The 13,651-nt window shown below is 33.3% G+C and overlaps 1 protein-coding gene across 1 annotated transcript in view; it reads left to right on the top strand.

The window, feature by feature from the left end:
- Window positions 1-13,651, top strand: part of LOC126747086 (uncharacterized) — a 108,662-nt gene that overhangs the window by 49,134 nt on the left and 45,877 nt on the right. Inside the window, exons 7-12 of the mRNA XM_050455580.1 lie at window positions 3,805-3,978; window positions 4,034-4,188; window positions 4,244-4,398; window positions 4,457-4,695; window positions 4,764-5,505; window positions 5,555-5,700. Of these exons, the coding sequence (XP_050311537.1) occupies window positions 3,805-3,978; window positions 4,034-4,188; window positions 4,244-4,398; window positions 4,457-4,695; window positions 4,764-5,505; window positions 5,555-5,700 (1,611 nt within the window). The remainder of the gene's footprint in view (window positions 1-3,804; window positions 3,979-4,033; window positions 4,189-4,243; window positions 4,399-4,456; window positions 4,696-4,763; window positions 5,506-5,554; window positions 5,701-13,651) is intronic.

The raw sequence follows: 13,651 nt of genomic DNA, 5'->3' as shown, positions 1-13,651 counted from the left end.
AAAAGACTTTTGTATTTTTACCACCAGCGTCGTCAAATGAAAAATATTACGGCTAATAAATTATGTAATGACATTTTTCGCCTCTATTTAAAATTGCACAAGAGCGACGAAAACAACACGTATAGATATAGAAAATTATTTGTACACTACACAATCCTTTCTTCATCCTTTTCTCTCTCACTACTAATTTTAAAACAATAAAATTCCAGATTATGGGGCTGGTTATGAATGAAACATTACGTTTATTACTTATAATGTCTTTGGTAATGCTATTATTAGTCTGAGAAAATAACAAAAACGTCAAAAAGTGTAGTAATCAATCATTTAAAATTCAAACATGTCATTACTTAGTAGTTATGTCTATCTTTAGTTGTTAAGTTTAGTAACAGTAATATATGCATTTTTTCACACAAACTTTTGACTTTGATTTAAAAATAAATCCTAATGAAACCAGTCGTACCAAAACAACCTTTAATAAGATACCTAAGTACCTAATTATTAACAAAAAAAAATTAACCATTTAGTTCTTGAATTAGGTAAACTTTGATAATGTAAAATTTATTTAGTTTGGTGGTTATAAAAACAAATAATTTATAGTATTATCAATTTACATATTTTTCCCAAGTAGGTACATTAAATATTAATTTTATTCCAGATAATAAAGTTATTATAAAATCGTGCTCCGTCTTCCCCTACAGTTCGAATTAGACGAAACTCGTAAAATAATAGGTATCTTTTACCAGAATTCCCCTTTAAATTTTTTGCTAGTTCCCCGTCGGTGAGGACACAGAATAAACGATCTCAACCAACGAGATCGTTTATTCTGTGGTGAGGAGCTCGGCGGCCTGCCTTTGAGATCGAAACTGACCAGTCGGTTCCTATTCTCCGAGTGAGTCACAAGTCCAAGCACCTAGATGCGTCCAGAATTATAAAAAGAAGGCGCCTAATCTCGGCAAAGGATCTACTTAAAAGACCGGCAAGAGCAGTAAAAGTTAGCCCGGATGGACAGTCTATAACATCATCTAAGTCACGCCACTGCCACTTCACTTCGACGCCACGAGTGGTTTACACTAGTGGTAAATGCCATATACCAAACAGCGGTTTATATTATTTGGACGATTATTTATTTAATATCGAGTTCTATGGCTATAGAAGGTCGGATTACTGCAATAGAAGTGCACAAGATCAAGCATATGGGAAAAAATATCAAGTAAATTCAGTGAAAATGGTAAGTATGTAAGTCTTTATTAACAAAAGATGTTTAAACTCGTGTGTAAAAATTATACAGAGTGGGCCAATAAAAATTTTAGAAAAATTTACCATAGTTCGCGACCTTTAAAAAAAACACCTGTAAAAAAAACCTGTTAATTTTTTTAAAGGCAAAGCTATTTTATGAATATTTTCAACTCTGTCATTTCTACCTCATAGGAAGAATGACCTTTATCATTAAAATTTTAAATGGACTGATGGGTGAATCAATACCTCATTTTAAAGGTCCTTTAATTCTCGTGTCAAAAAGAGATTTAAAAGACCTTTAAGATGAGGTATTACTTGGCTTTTCAACCTATTTAAAATTGAGAGGCAGAAGTCACTCCTCCTAGGGGGTAACAATGGCAATTTTAAATTATAAATATTCATAAAATGTTTCCCTCTGAAAAAATTTGTCTTGACGTCTTTTTTCTTAAAGGTCAGGAACTATGACAAATCAGCGTTATTTTGTTTTTACTGATCCAGCCTGCCACCCTGTATTACATTTATATGCAATATCTATCCTGGTGAGGAATTGGGGCGCGATCTTTTAAATATTTGCTTAGGTAAATCCTCATATTTTTAGCGTTTTGTACTAATTGTACTGAAGTAAAATCGCCGAGAATAACGTTTTCATTTTGGGGCCTTAAGAATGTACCTTCGCATTTCTTAATGGCGTTGTGCAACACACACATTACTTGAACTCTAGAACATCGACTTTAGCGGAATCACATCGAATAAGTGTTTGCAGAAGCCCAAACTTAGTTGTTAGCATACCAAAAGCGCATACTACTAATTTCCGTGCTCTTGATCATCTCACATTAAAACTCTTTTATTCGTTATTGGTTAACTCTCTTCGAGAAAAAGGCGTCATTAAATTTGAGGAGAGGGGGAATGCCTCATAGCCTACAAAAAAATGCGGAACTGATGATTGAATTTCTCCGAATAGTACAGCTGGTTCCAGTATATCCAGACGCCGTTCCTTCAAGGCTTTTCCAAAGCCGCTATTTTTCAAGACTCGTCCATCACTATTTCGTCCGAATTCACTCACATCGATTGTTAAAAATAGGCCACTTGCATCTGCCACAGCAAGTAAGTCAAGAGAAAAAAACCTTTATAGTTGATGAAAGCAGATATTATTCGAATATGTTTGCCATCTAGACTGACAATACTGTTGGGAATATTCCGTAGTTTATGAAAACGCTCCGCTGTTTCTTTCCACAGTAAGTTCTTCCATATAACTTGGGCGGTGTGATGCACGATTTCTTGTATCTTGTATGTCCTTTTAGGAAATAGAAGGAAAGCGCTTTGAACGAACATGCAGTCGCAAAGTATCTGCAAATTAAAAAATATCATCATTATTCAAAACAGTAGTTTATTTTCGTAACAAAATATATGTGTTTTTTTTAACGTATATTTAAATGTTTAAATTTTGCTTTTGTTTCAGTAACCGAGTGTAAAGACCACTGGAAAAACATACGAGGAAGCGACTCAAAATATAAAGCCAAATTAAAAATAAAATCAGGACAAGGAACAAAACGAGTCAAAGAATATTATTTGGTCCCACATCTCTCCTTTTTGGATCCTTTCTTGAAGTCTCGCAAGAGCAAAGGGAACGTGGATCAACAGTCTGCCGACGCATCATTGAGCCACCACGTGGCTGAAACGGGGTCACAATCTAATGAGTGTGACCACAACAAGCTGATGTACTCCACTATTACAGAAAGGAAATGATTTTAGAAAAAAAAAGTTAGCAGCCTCAACCTCTATTAATGAGCAGCAAGCTTACCAGTACTTTAAAAAAAGCAACAACTGCTGGAGATCAAAAAATAGCACGAAAACGAATGCCGCAATCGATCACCCTGACCTGGCGTTTTTTCAAAGTGTTCTTCCTGACATGAAGTCCATGAATTCTGTTCAGAAGCGGCGCTTCAAAATTTAAATTTTAAATTAAGCCGAGCAAATACTATCCTCAACCATTCCTGAAGCCTCTACTACCTCAATGGATAGTTTTCAATCTTGAAGACTCGGTAAATAGAAATCTAGATTCAGTACCGCACAGGAACGCGGACGTTTCATTTAAGTGAATTTACATTACAATAATTAATATTAGGCGAACATTATCGTTATTTTTTTTTTTGTTTTAGATTAAACAGAAATAAATTCACCATCTTTCCTCTGGACTGACAAGTTCTCTTCAATTTGTAGATTTCTTCTCAATATTAACCCTTACTAAAGCTAGTATTTTATAAAAACATTGAACAGAGATTTGATAGAAACTTTGAAAACATTCAGGGTACATATTGAGCATTGTTACTTTACTACACAGTACGTAACAAATAAATGACAATAATGATATTGAATCCCTTTCTATGTGAGTGCCAGTCCCACGCCACCGCTATATATATTTTGTGTGGATTGCGCCTTATAAAGATGCGTATTGATAATAGACCGCCTTCTATGTACTCCACTATGCATATGCGTCCAAAGTTAAAAAGTATTAAGTAGTATTTATATTATTAAGTTTTAAAGTATTTTTTTCCTTATTGGTTTTAGGGTATGTATCTTGTTGGATATGGCGTCCACTCTTCCGCCTGGCAAATAAGACTTCCAGCAGCTGAATTTGTACTGCTAAACCATTACGGACCAAACAGTACTGTCCGAACGATTTTGGATATTTTATACGAAATATTGTTCGATATAAACAGCTTCAGAAGGTTTCAGAAGCCTGTAAGTGTATCTTCCCTTACAACTGATTCTATATAGATTTATTGGAATGTTTCAGATTTCTTATAAAATCCTCAACAGATATATGTTGTTCACTTTATTGATGGAGGAACTTGAAGAAAATACCATAACGCCATTTGTTGATATGGTGAATTGGTCTCCGGCATTCTTGTCTAGTTTGGTGCTAAAGATCCTGGATAGGTCTATTACCAGGTTAGGTTTTTACACTAATAGTTGATCATCCATTAAAACTCAAATAAAATTTCAGGCTTAACATGGAATTCCAGCCCAACTATTTCTTTAAAAAGGCAAATCTCCTGGTCAACCCCGGACATCTTTGCGACGACGACTTCATGATGGAAGCGAACAACGTCAAAAACTACATGATTCGCCTGTTTGATGAATCATTAATGTCCAATAGAGGTCACACGTTCCGCCTTTATTTACTCCTTATTTTTAACGATAAAAAATTATTATTTAGGTAACAATGACTTTTCCAATCTCCTAATTTTCCAAGAGTCTGAACTAAGCTTGTTTTACAAATGGAAAGGGTTAGTGGAAGCTATGATACCTCCATCTGGCACACGTGGCAGACGATTGTGCTTCGCTGGGTCCAGGAACAGAAGGGATATCGCCCACACTCAATACACCACTAGGCAGCTCGAGTATATCGGCTTAGTTTTGCATAATATGTTGCTAGTAAGGCAACAAATTTTACAAGTAAGTTAATTCAGTCACACATCTCAATCTAGAGGTGGAACAATAAATAAAGCCCCTTAAAATTTCAGCCTAATTACGCACACTTCCCAGATTATGAAGATCATGATGATCCGGAAGACCACACCCTAGAAGACATAATTTTCATCTTAGTATCTTTACTAGACCAAGCGAAAGAGCAATATCTGGCATCAGCGAAACCAAACAGCACAAACAAAACCAAAATTAAATCCAACTATTCAGGGTACGTTTCGAAGCTTGTGGATCTCATCAGGAAAGATAAGGAAGTTTTTTCAAATAAAACCCCACTGGACCTTAACGATGACCTGACTCTAGTCAAAGTGATATTAAAATGGTTGTACAAGGCGATGGATCAAAATAAGAAATATTTCGGTCCCATTTTGAGGCCATACTTGAACAATGTGTTCCTGAGCAGCTACCATGTTTCGTACCACTTGGAGCTCATCAAGGAAAGATTGAAGAGTGATGAAGTAGATGCCTTAGGCAGTTTTTGTAATCTGGTTAATTGTGGTACCGTTACACCGGCTCAAGGGCTTATGGACTCTATTAATAAGAAATGGCAGTGGGCAAACGACATGTTAAAAATGGTGGAAAAAAACACTTTGAGACTGGTTTTTGTTCAGGATAAGGGCAAAGTGTACAGGCATATTTTGTCTTTACCATCTTACAACAGGGGTGACACCGCCGGGAGTAGCAGTAAGACATGGACCGAAAAGGCTTACAACGTGAAGTCAATTTTGAGAAAAACTACTTTACCTGGGAGGAATTACTTTAGTTCACTTGTGAGCGAAGGTAAGGCGTTAGGTCTATGAAATGAGTATAATAAAATAAAATGTTTTAGAGATTAAGCATCAGGAGACTCCGCAGCATGAAAACCTGAAAGTGAACAGTCCACTTACGGTGATTTTTGGTAAAAAACATCGGGTGGGACAACATAGATGTGCTGGGGATTTGCTTAAGGCCATGGCAGCAATGCAAAAATTGAGTGTAAGTATGCCAAAGTCTAAATAATGTTAAAAAAATAAAAACATACTTTATTATCATAAAATGCAAAATATTTGTGGACGAAGTTTCCTACTAGACAAAACATTCATTCAGTACTTAAAGAGTAAATAATAATATAGTGATTAAGCATAGATACCTAAATCTAAAAAGTGCTTGTACGCATGGTTTATTCCCAGTCATGATTAAAATATTCAATAAGATAGAATAAGATGAATTAAAAATTAATCTTATTCTAAAAAAAATTAAATATTAATAATAATGCTTCACTATTAAGAAGTGATGTAACAGACCTTTAGATGCAAATTAAAGTTTGTGCCGACTTTATAATAATTGGGAAAGGTTTAATCTTAATAGACCTAAGTAAATAAGCGAATTCCTTCTCAATTCACTTAAGAACTTTTTTCTAGATTTATGGCTGGTAAAATGCAATTTGATATAAATTAAGCTTGTTTTTCTATAAATTATTATTTAGCTTATTCTTTCCCATGTAAATAAACAGCACAACGTCAATACCTTGAAATCCCTAAATAAAGGTCTACAGGTCTGTCTAGGTGATTTACTTCCCTATCTATTTACATCAATCAACAGAGAAACTCCAATAATAGAATGGAAAAGATCTGAAAACATTGAAAGCCTAGAAGTAGCATGTCGTGAAACTATGGGCAGGTTTGTTTGCTTGCAACATCTCTGATGCAATGATGCCAAATGCTTATATAGAAATGGCAAAAATCACTTTATAATATCATAAAAATTTCCAGTTGTTTCCGAAGGTACAAAACAATACTACTGCCCCCCTTTTATAAAATATCAAGCATTTTTTTAAAATAAAATATGATAAGATACTCTAGATCCAAGTCAATATACGTTAAATAAATTTAAATAAAGTATGAAAAAACGAGAAAACAATGGCATGGCAACGCCGCTTGATTGCATTGTTGATGCCACCGATACAAGCACTCTCTACCAGTGACGTCGTCAAAAAATATTTACATGATAATTATTTATTAATTATTACAGAGTATAAGTAATATTACCATGTATGAGCTATTTATGTGTTTTTTTAACGGAGTGCATTAAAGGAAGGTCCTAATAAAAAGCATTTTTATGGAAATTAAATATTTCAATAATATTATAGATTTCTTAATAAATCATGTTTTAAGACACGAATTTTTATCATTTTGCAAAATTTTATTGTATTGAAAAAAAACTAAGTTTTACATCACTTATTTTATATCACATAATATATACTTCTATGGTGCTGACTTTTTTAAAGGGTACATGTATTGCTACAGCGGAAAGAGTTTAAACTACAAGGATGTTCAAATTGTGAAGGAGTTGCAGATTTACAGGTTATAAGATTTTTATTATGGGTGTTTAGCCTGTACATTGGTTTTGAGACATTTAATACTGACGTATATAATACCTGATACCAATTATATCATATTAATTTATACTAAAAAATAAAGCTTATCTAAGAATTAAGACTATGTATAATAGATTAGATTAGATAGTTTATTATAGAAACAAGTACTTACTACCACTACAAGTCAAATAAAGTATGTAATAAAACTTATAAATCAGGGATTAAACATAAAAAAAAAGTTGCTATGTGTTTCCTAACTACGGTACGAAACTATACAGGGTGAATCGTTAGGTCGTTTTATGAAAAAAAGTTCCTATGAACGTATGTCGGGAGTTGCTTTGTTTCTGAGATACAGGGTGATGAAGGTTCAAAAAAATAACGGTATTTTAAAAATACTATAACTATCCTTAAACCGATTTGGTTGAAATTTGGTGCAGTTATTTGAAGTTATAAGACGCTTATTTAGCTGTAACTAGATTGAAATTATTAGGTCCTGTGGCGTGTCAGTGGTCACTACATGCTTATTGTTGAGAAAAAAACAAGGCCAATAATTGTTTTGCAGCTTTTTATTTATTTTTGTATTTAAGCAACTAAAAATACAACTTTTTCGTATCTTATATTATCTTCATATCTGGCTTTGTTTTCGAAAAAAAAAAATTTAAGTATCTTTAACTCATTCTAAAAATTATCCATGGACGACAACATGAAATAAAAACCAATTAATTCGATAAACAATTTCGACCTTAAAGTACATGAGCAAAATGTCCACCCTCCAATGCACGACTTTTTGGTCTCTTGTGTCTTGTTTACTATGATAATAAACATTCAACTTCTACGATTTTTATTATCAGATTTTTGAAATACAACAAAATAACAAATACATTGCTTCTTATGACAAATATTTGGCAAGTCCATTTAAGTACCTCCTTTATACCTACCTGCTTTGACCAGCTGACAGTGATAGAATTGCTATAAGTAAAATTCAGCTGTCAATTAGCAGTGATTCATTACTCCATCATGAATAATTTTACTAACCATGAAATGACCGACATGCACTTTATTTATGGATTAGCAAATGAAAATGCGGAAGAAGCACGAAGAATTTACCAGGACAGATATCCTAACAGAGTAATTCCATGTGCAAAAACATTTAGAAAACTACATGCAAAATAACAACGCCTAAACTGGAAGAAGCTATACTTGATGCGATAGAAGAAGATCCTTCCAATAGTATCAGGAAGATTGCACTGCAGCTTGAAGTCAGTTCAAAAACAGTTTGGAAAGTTCTAAAAAGAAAACTTCTGCATCCATATCACATACAGCGTGTACAAGCTCTACTGCCTCGGGATTTTCATCCAAGATTAATGTTTTGCAGGTGGTTGTTTCATACGATGGCACACAATAATAATTTCCTACTAAATATTTTATTTACGGACGAGGCAAATTTTTCAAGAGATGCTATTACGAACTTCCACAATGATCATTTTTGGGCCGACGAAAATCCCCACGTTATTAGAGAAACTCATTTTCAGCAACAATTTTCGCTGAACGTTTGGATAGGAATTATTGGTGACTACCTAATTGGCCAATTTTTTTTACCGGCAAGATTAACAGGTGAATCCTACACGGATTTCTTGCAACACCATTTACCCACTTTATTAGAAGAAGTACCCCTACAAGTAAGAGTCAACATGTAATTTATGCACGACGGGGCTCCAGTTCATTTCAGTGTTCTTGCTCGTCAGCATCTCGACGTCATCTACCCTAATTGCTGGATTGGGCGTGCAGGACCTCAAAATTGGCCGGCTCGCAGTCCTGATATGAATCCCCTGGATTACTTTATGGGTCATCTAAAGGCTCTTGTTTATAAAACTCCTGTTCTAGATGTGAATGACTTGAGGAATCGGATAATTGTCTTGCAATATCATAAGGGATACTCCAGGTATTTTTGAGTGTGTCAGACACTCAATGACAAATCGTTTGCAGTCGTGTATTTTATCAGAAGGTGGGCATTTTGCTCATTTACTTTAAGAGTGCGGTCCACCACGTGACAAAATCGGTTTCGAAGCGCGACAGTAGTTTCGTGGCCGGTGCAGTTTTCGCTGAAAGTAGCAACACTGGCTGCCATAATTACCCACTCCACCGTTCCCTTCTCCCTGATATATCGAATCTCGATTACCAGAGACGCAAGTCAACTGGTCTTACTTCTTGTTAGGTTTATTAACTACTTTTTATGTTATAGTCTTACATATGTACATACAGGGTGTTTCGGGAGGAAAAGGAAATATTTTGGGAACATGTTCAGAAGGTCAAAATGAGATAAATTAACTCATATGTTCTAATCCGATTCTCGACCGTTTCAGAAATAATCGGTTCTGAAGTTTATTTGTAAGATTGCTGGCCGTTTTGTTCAAACGTGGCATGAGGATTTTCATCTGACTACCGATGTTCATTGTGTCGGTTATTAATTCCATTGCGGGTGAAATAAGCTTCATCGCTAAATAAAATGTAATTATGTAGGTCTCGATTTTGTGGGATCCATTCACAAAATTGAACCCCTAAGCCAAAATCACCTTCTTGAAGATGTTGAACCGGTTGAATATGGATAGGCTTAAAACCGTTTTTCCTAAGTGTCTTCCAAACGTCTACATGTGATGCTAATCGAAGTTATTTTGTAATCCGCCTCGTACTAACACTCGGGTTCTCTTCAGCCATATCCGCCTCTCGTTCAGAATTAATTCTTATGCTTGGAAATATTCCTGTTTCCTGAGCGTTTGCAAAAACTGTCTGAAAAACTTTTCGATTAGGAATTCTTCGATTTGGAAAACCACGTCGGTATTCATCAACAGAACGTAATGCGCTACCATTACAGAAACCATACACGAATAATACTCCCTATGGGTGAATGTGTGAGATATTACATAATGGAACCGTTTGCAACGAGGTTTCAGGCTAATCACGCGCAACTGGGATATACACTAAACTAGTTTCAAACCATTCCAAATATTGTGCTAGAACAAACCTAATGATTATATTGTATTATAATAATATGTTTGATTCTTCTGCTTTGTCTCTAAGTGGTATTCCTTTTGGATAAAGTGGATCAACTTCCGGTAAAAGGTAATGTTCATAAAAATATTTTAGTTTGGGCAACATTTTAACTCTCTAAAATGCTTCATTACGAGGAATCTTCAAGAAAAACGACTATTAAAAATTATAAGGCATAGCTATAATGAATAATGGTGATGTTTCATATTTTAAAAATCATAATACATTTTTCAAAAAAGAAATACATTATGTAGTATGTAGTTAAAGTAAGAGTTAAAATTATACCTTTATCGCAATATTATTGATCTTATAACATTTTTTTGAAATGTCCTCAACGAAAGTTAAATTTTAATACTGTTAAAATTACGGATTATCGGTTGAATGAGAACTTATTAATACAATGATTTACCTTCTATACAATTAATCCAAGAGGGCTTTATACTACAAAGAAACAGAATTTTCTTTTGTAACTTGCAACTGTCCCTGGATTTGATAGTAATAGTTGTGGTTTCTTTTTAGATGTAAGAAACCATTTTCAATGATAGCAAATGTAAGTTTTTTTCTCTAATTCCCATTTCAGTACTAATTTTTGAAACTACAAATGGGCATTTAATTTTAATAATTTGAACGGAGACTCGTACTTAGAGATAAACCATCAACGAGATAACATAGAGATGAACATGTATTTTATGTAAGATATATGTTCGCGCATTTTTCTCGACATGTACGCAATTATCTTGACGAATAATATCCCGAACGTTGGATTGGCCGTGGAGGACCTTTGCTTTGGCCTGCGCGTGGTCCAGACTTAAACCCCATGGACTTCTGTATTTGGGGATATTTGAAATCAATTGTTTATGATAGTCCTATAATTAATAATCTAAATGAACTAAATATAAAAATTGTAAAATCTGTAAATATGTTAAAAATAATGAGGATCTTCTTTTTAAAATACGGCAGATATAAGAATTAACAAAAGTCGTAATATTTTTAAAAAAATAATCTTAGGTATTAATTTTATTTTATTTAGTATTGCATTGCTAAAAATCTAGTAAATTTAAGTCATTCACATATTATGAAAACCTAAAAGTGCGATTATGTTCTAAAAAAGTAAAAACTAACGCGACGAACGCCCTCTACCAAAAACACGGAAACTGTATAAAACTCCAAGTCACCGGTCTCAAATAACTTTAAAATTGTATAATAAATAAAATCGGTTACATATTTCGCTCTTATTACGAGCATCTCTAGACCATATACTGGGACACCTTGTACACTTATTAATTACAAAAAAAAGCATTATATTTATAGTTTAGGTGAAGTGACTTGGACAAGTATAAAAACTAAAAACGTTTAGCACGCGGCGGTTTCTTTATAGGGCATTGGCGTGCATATAACGTGTTGTTCTCTGGCTTAATATATATAGTAAAAATTTAGTTAAAAGTTATTTTACAACCAACAAAAACATTTATCGAGTCACGCAAAAGTCGTGGTTAGATTTAATGAAATATACACAGTTTTTTTTAATTATTAAAAAAATTGTCAAAAAGTTGGGTGGTTTGTTGTTACATAGGTATAAAATAATGTCGTGGCCGTGCTGCAATAGAATATTGTTATACTTGCCTCCGCTGATATTTGTTTCGATAAGCCCAAAAATTTCCGCTGAACAATGAATTTTCATTGAAATGAAATTGAAAATGAAATTTTTGGGCTTATCGAAATCAAATATAAGTGAAGTTAACTATGTATTCATAATTTTGCACCCACATTTTTTTACGTCCAAAAATGCTTATCTATTTAGCATCACTATCCATCTCTGCAGAACTGGATTCGTCATTGGCATGAATTATAATTGGATTCATTCGCGGTATCTATTATATCTATTTAAATTATTGTATTTAAGACTTATTGAACTTACATTAAAGTAAATATAACGAAAGGTTCTGTTAAAAATTTAAATTCAAATATATTTTAAATATGTGAATAAGTCTATTTTCTTCTTCTTTTCAATATTTGAGCGTATGAGATAGTATTTTCTAAATTGATATTTAATATAAGTGACATAATACCCAAAATAAGTGACTCGTTAATTTTAATGTCAAAAATTTAATTTAACCTTGAATTTTTATCTTAAAAAAACAGTACTGTATTTTTTTTGTTAAGCAAATATTAATGATATTTTTTAAAGTACATTATGTTTAAAAATTATAATTCAGGTTTAAAATATATTCAGGTCAAAAATGACACGTGTTAAAAAATTGATGCTCTCTTAAAATTTGATCGGTAAAGCGATCATAAACTAACAGATTATGAAATGCCTAAAAATACCTATTTACCACAACTAATCGATTCATTATCACTAGTATTAAAAGGCCGCAAAAATTTCATTTTTATTGTTCAAAAGTTGAGACGAAAGTAAATAAAAGAAAACATCAACAGTATATAACAAATAGAATAACAACAAGAACTACAGTATAATATAAACGCGAAACCGATTTTAGGGTGAGCCAAGTCTTCACCATGCTAATTTTAACACACTGACAAAATTCAAAATTGTTTTAATTATTACCATATACAGACCTATATATTATGGCAGGCATCTTAAGAAATGGTTGATTCTTCGCAACATTATTTCCACGTATAAAAGAGGTGGTCCAATAACGCCCCAACAAGAAATATAAATTTAAATATTTTTTAAACAAATTTTCAAATGGCACATTTTTCGGCTCAAAAATGCGAAACTTCGTCCTAAATTTAACCATCTTCGTAACTCTTATATTTACCGAGATCCCAATAGTGAGCTAGGAATTTGTAACACGTCGTATAATATATAATATCTAATAAAAAATTACGTTTATAAATAATGGAACACAATAAAAGTTAATATTTTGCTTATATTTGTTTAGTTGAAGAAAACTGTAAAATAAAAATAATGAAACGTATAAAATAATTGCATTTCCTATTTTTGAGCGCGCGACTGTGTTTCCTATTTCCGGCCCGTCCACAATTCAATCCCAGCAGCATCGAGAGAATCTCGTATCTTCGTCTGTTTCACGTTATCCGCGCCGAACTTGCCTATCTTTATCTGACAAATATTGATTGTTGAACGGGCCGCCGCGCCGGAGGCTGTGCTGGAAAGACTCGAATCCACCGTAAATATATACGGGAATCGATCACTAAATATCGTAATATATTTTGCAGTTTATTTTAATGCGTATATGTAGTATGTTGATTGTATTTTGTACATACTCAATTTTGGAGCTTGACCAAGTCACTTCACCTAAACTATACCAGACGTTTTTTGAAATACGTTTTTTACTTTTACGAAAAGTAGCTAAACCTAAATGTTTTTTATCCACAACGTTTCGTTTATTACGACCCATAACGAAAATTTTTAAACAACGACGAAAGTACACAATCACGAAAGTACAAAACACAATGCACTAATAAAATAAAGGAAAATAATAATTGCGAATATCACTTAGAATAAAATCAAGACTACTTAGCACTACCCGTTTATCA

The sequence above is a fragment of the Anthonomus grandis genome, chromosome 18 (genome assembly GCF_022605725.1).
Source record: "Anthonomus grandis grandis chromosome 18, icAntGran1.3, whole genome shotgun sequence".
In the NCBI taxonomy this organism is placed as follows: Eukaryota; Metazoa; Arthropoda; class Insecta; order Coleoptera; family Curculionidae; genus Anthonomus; species Anthonomus grandis.
This window is presented reverse-complemented; position numbering and strand designations above follow the sequence as displayed.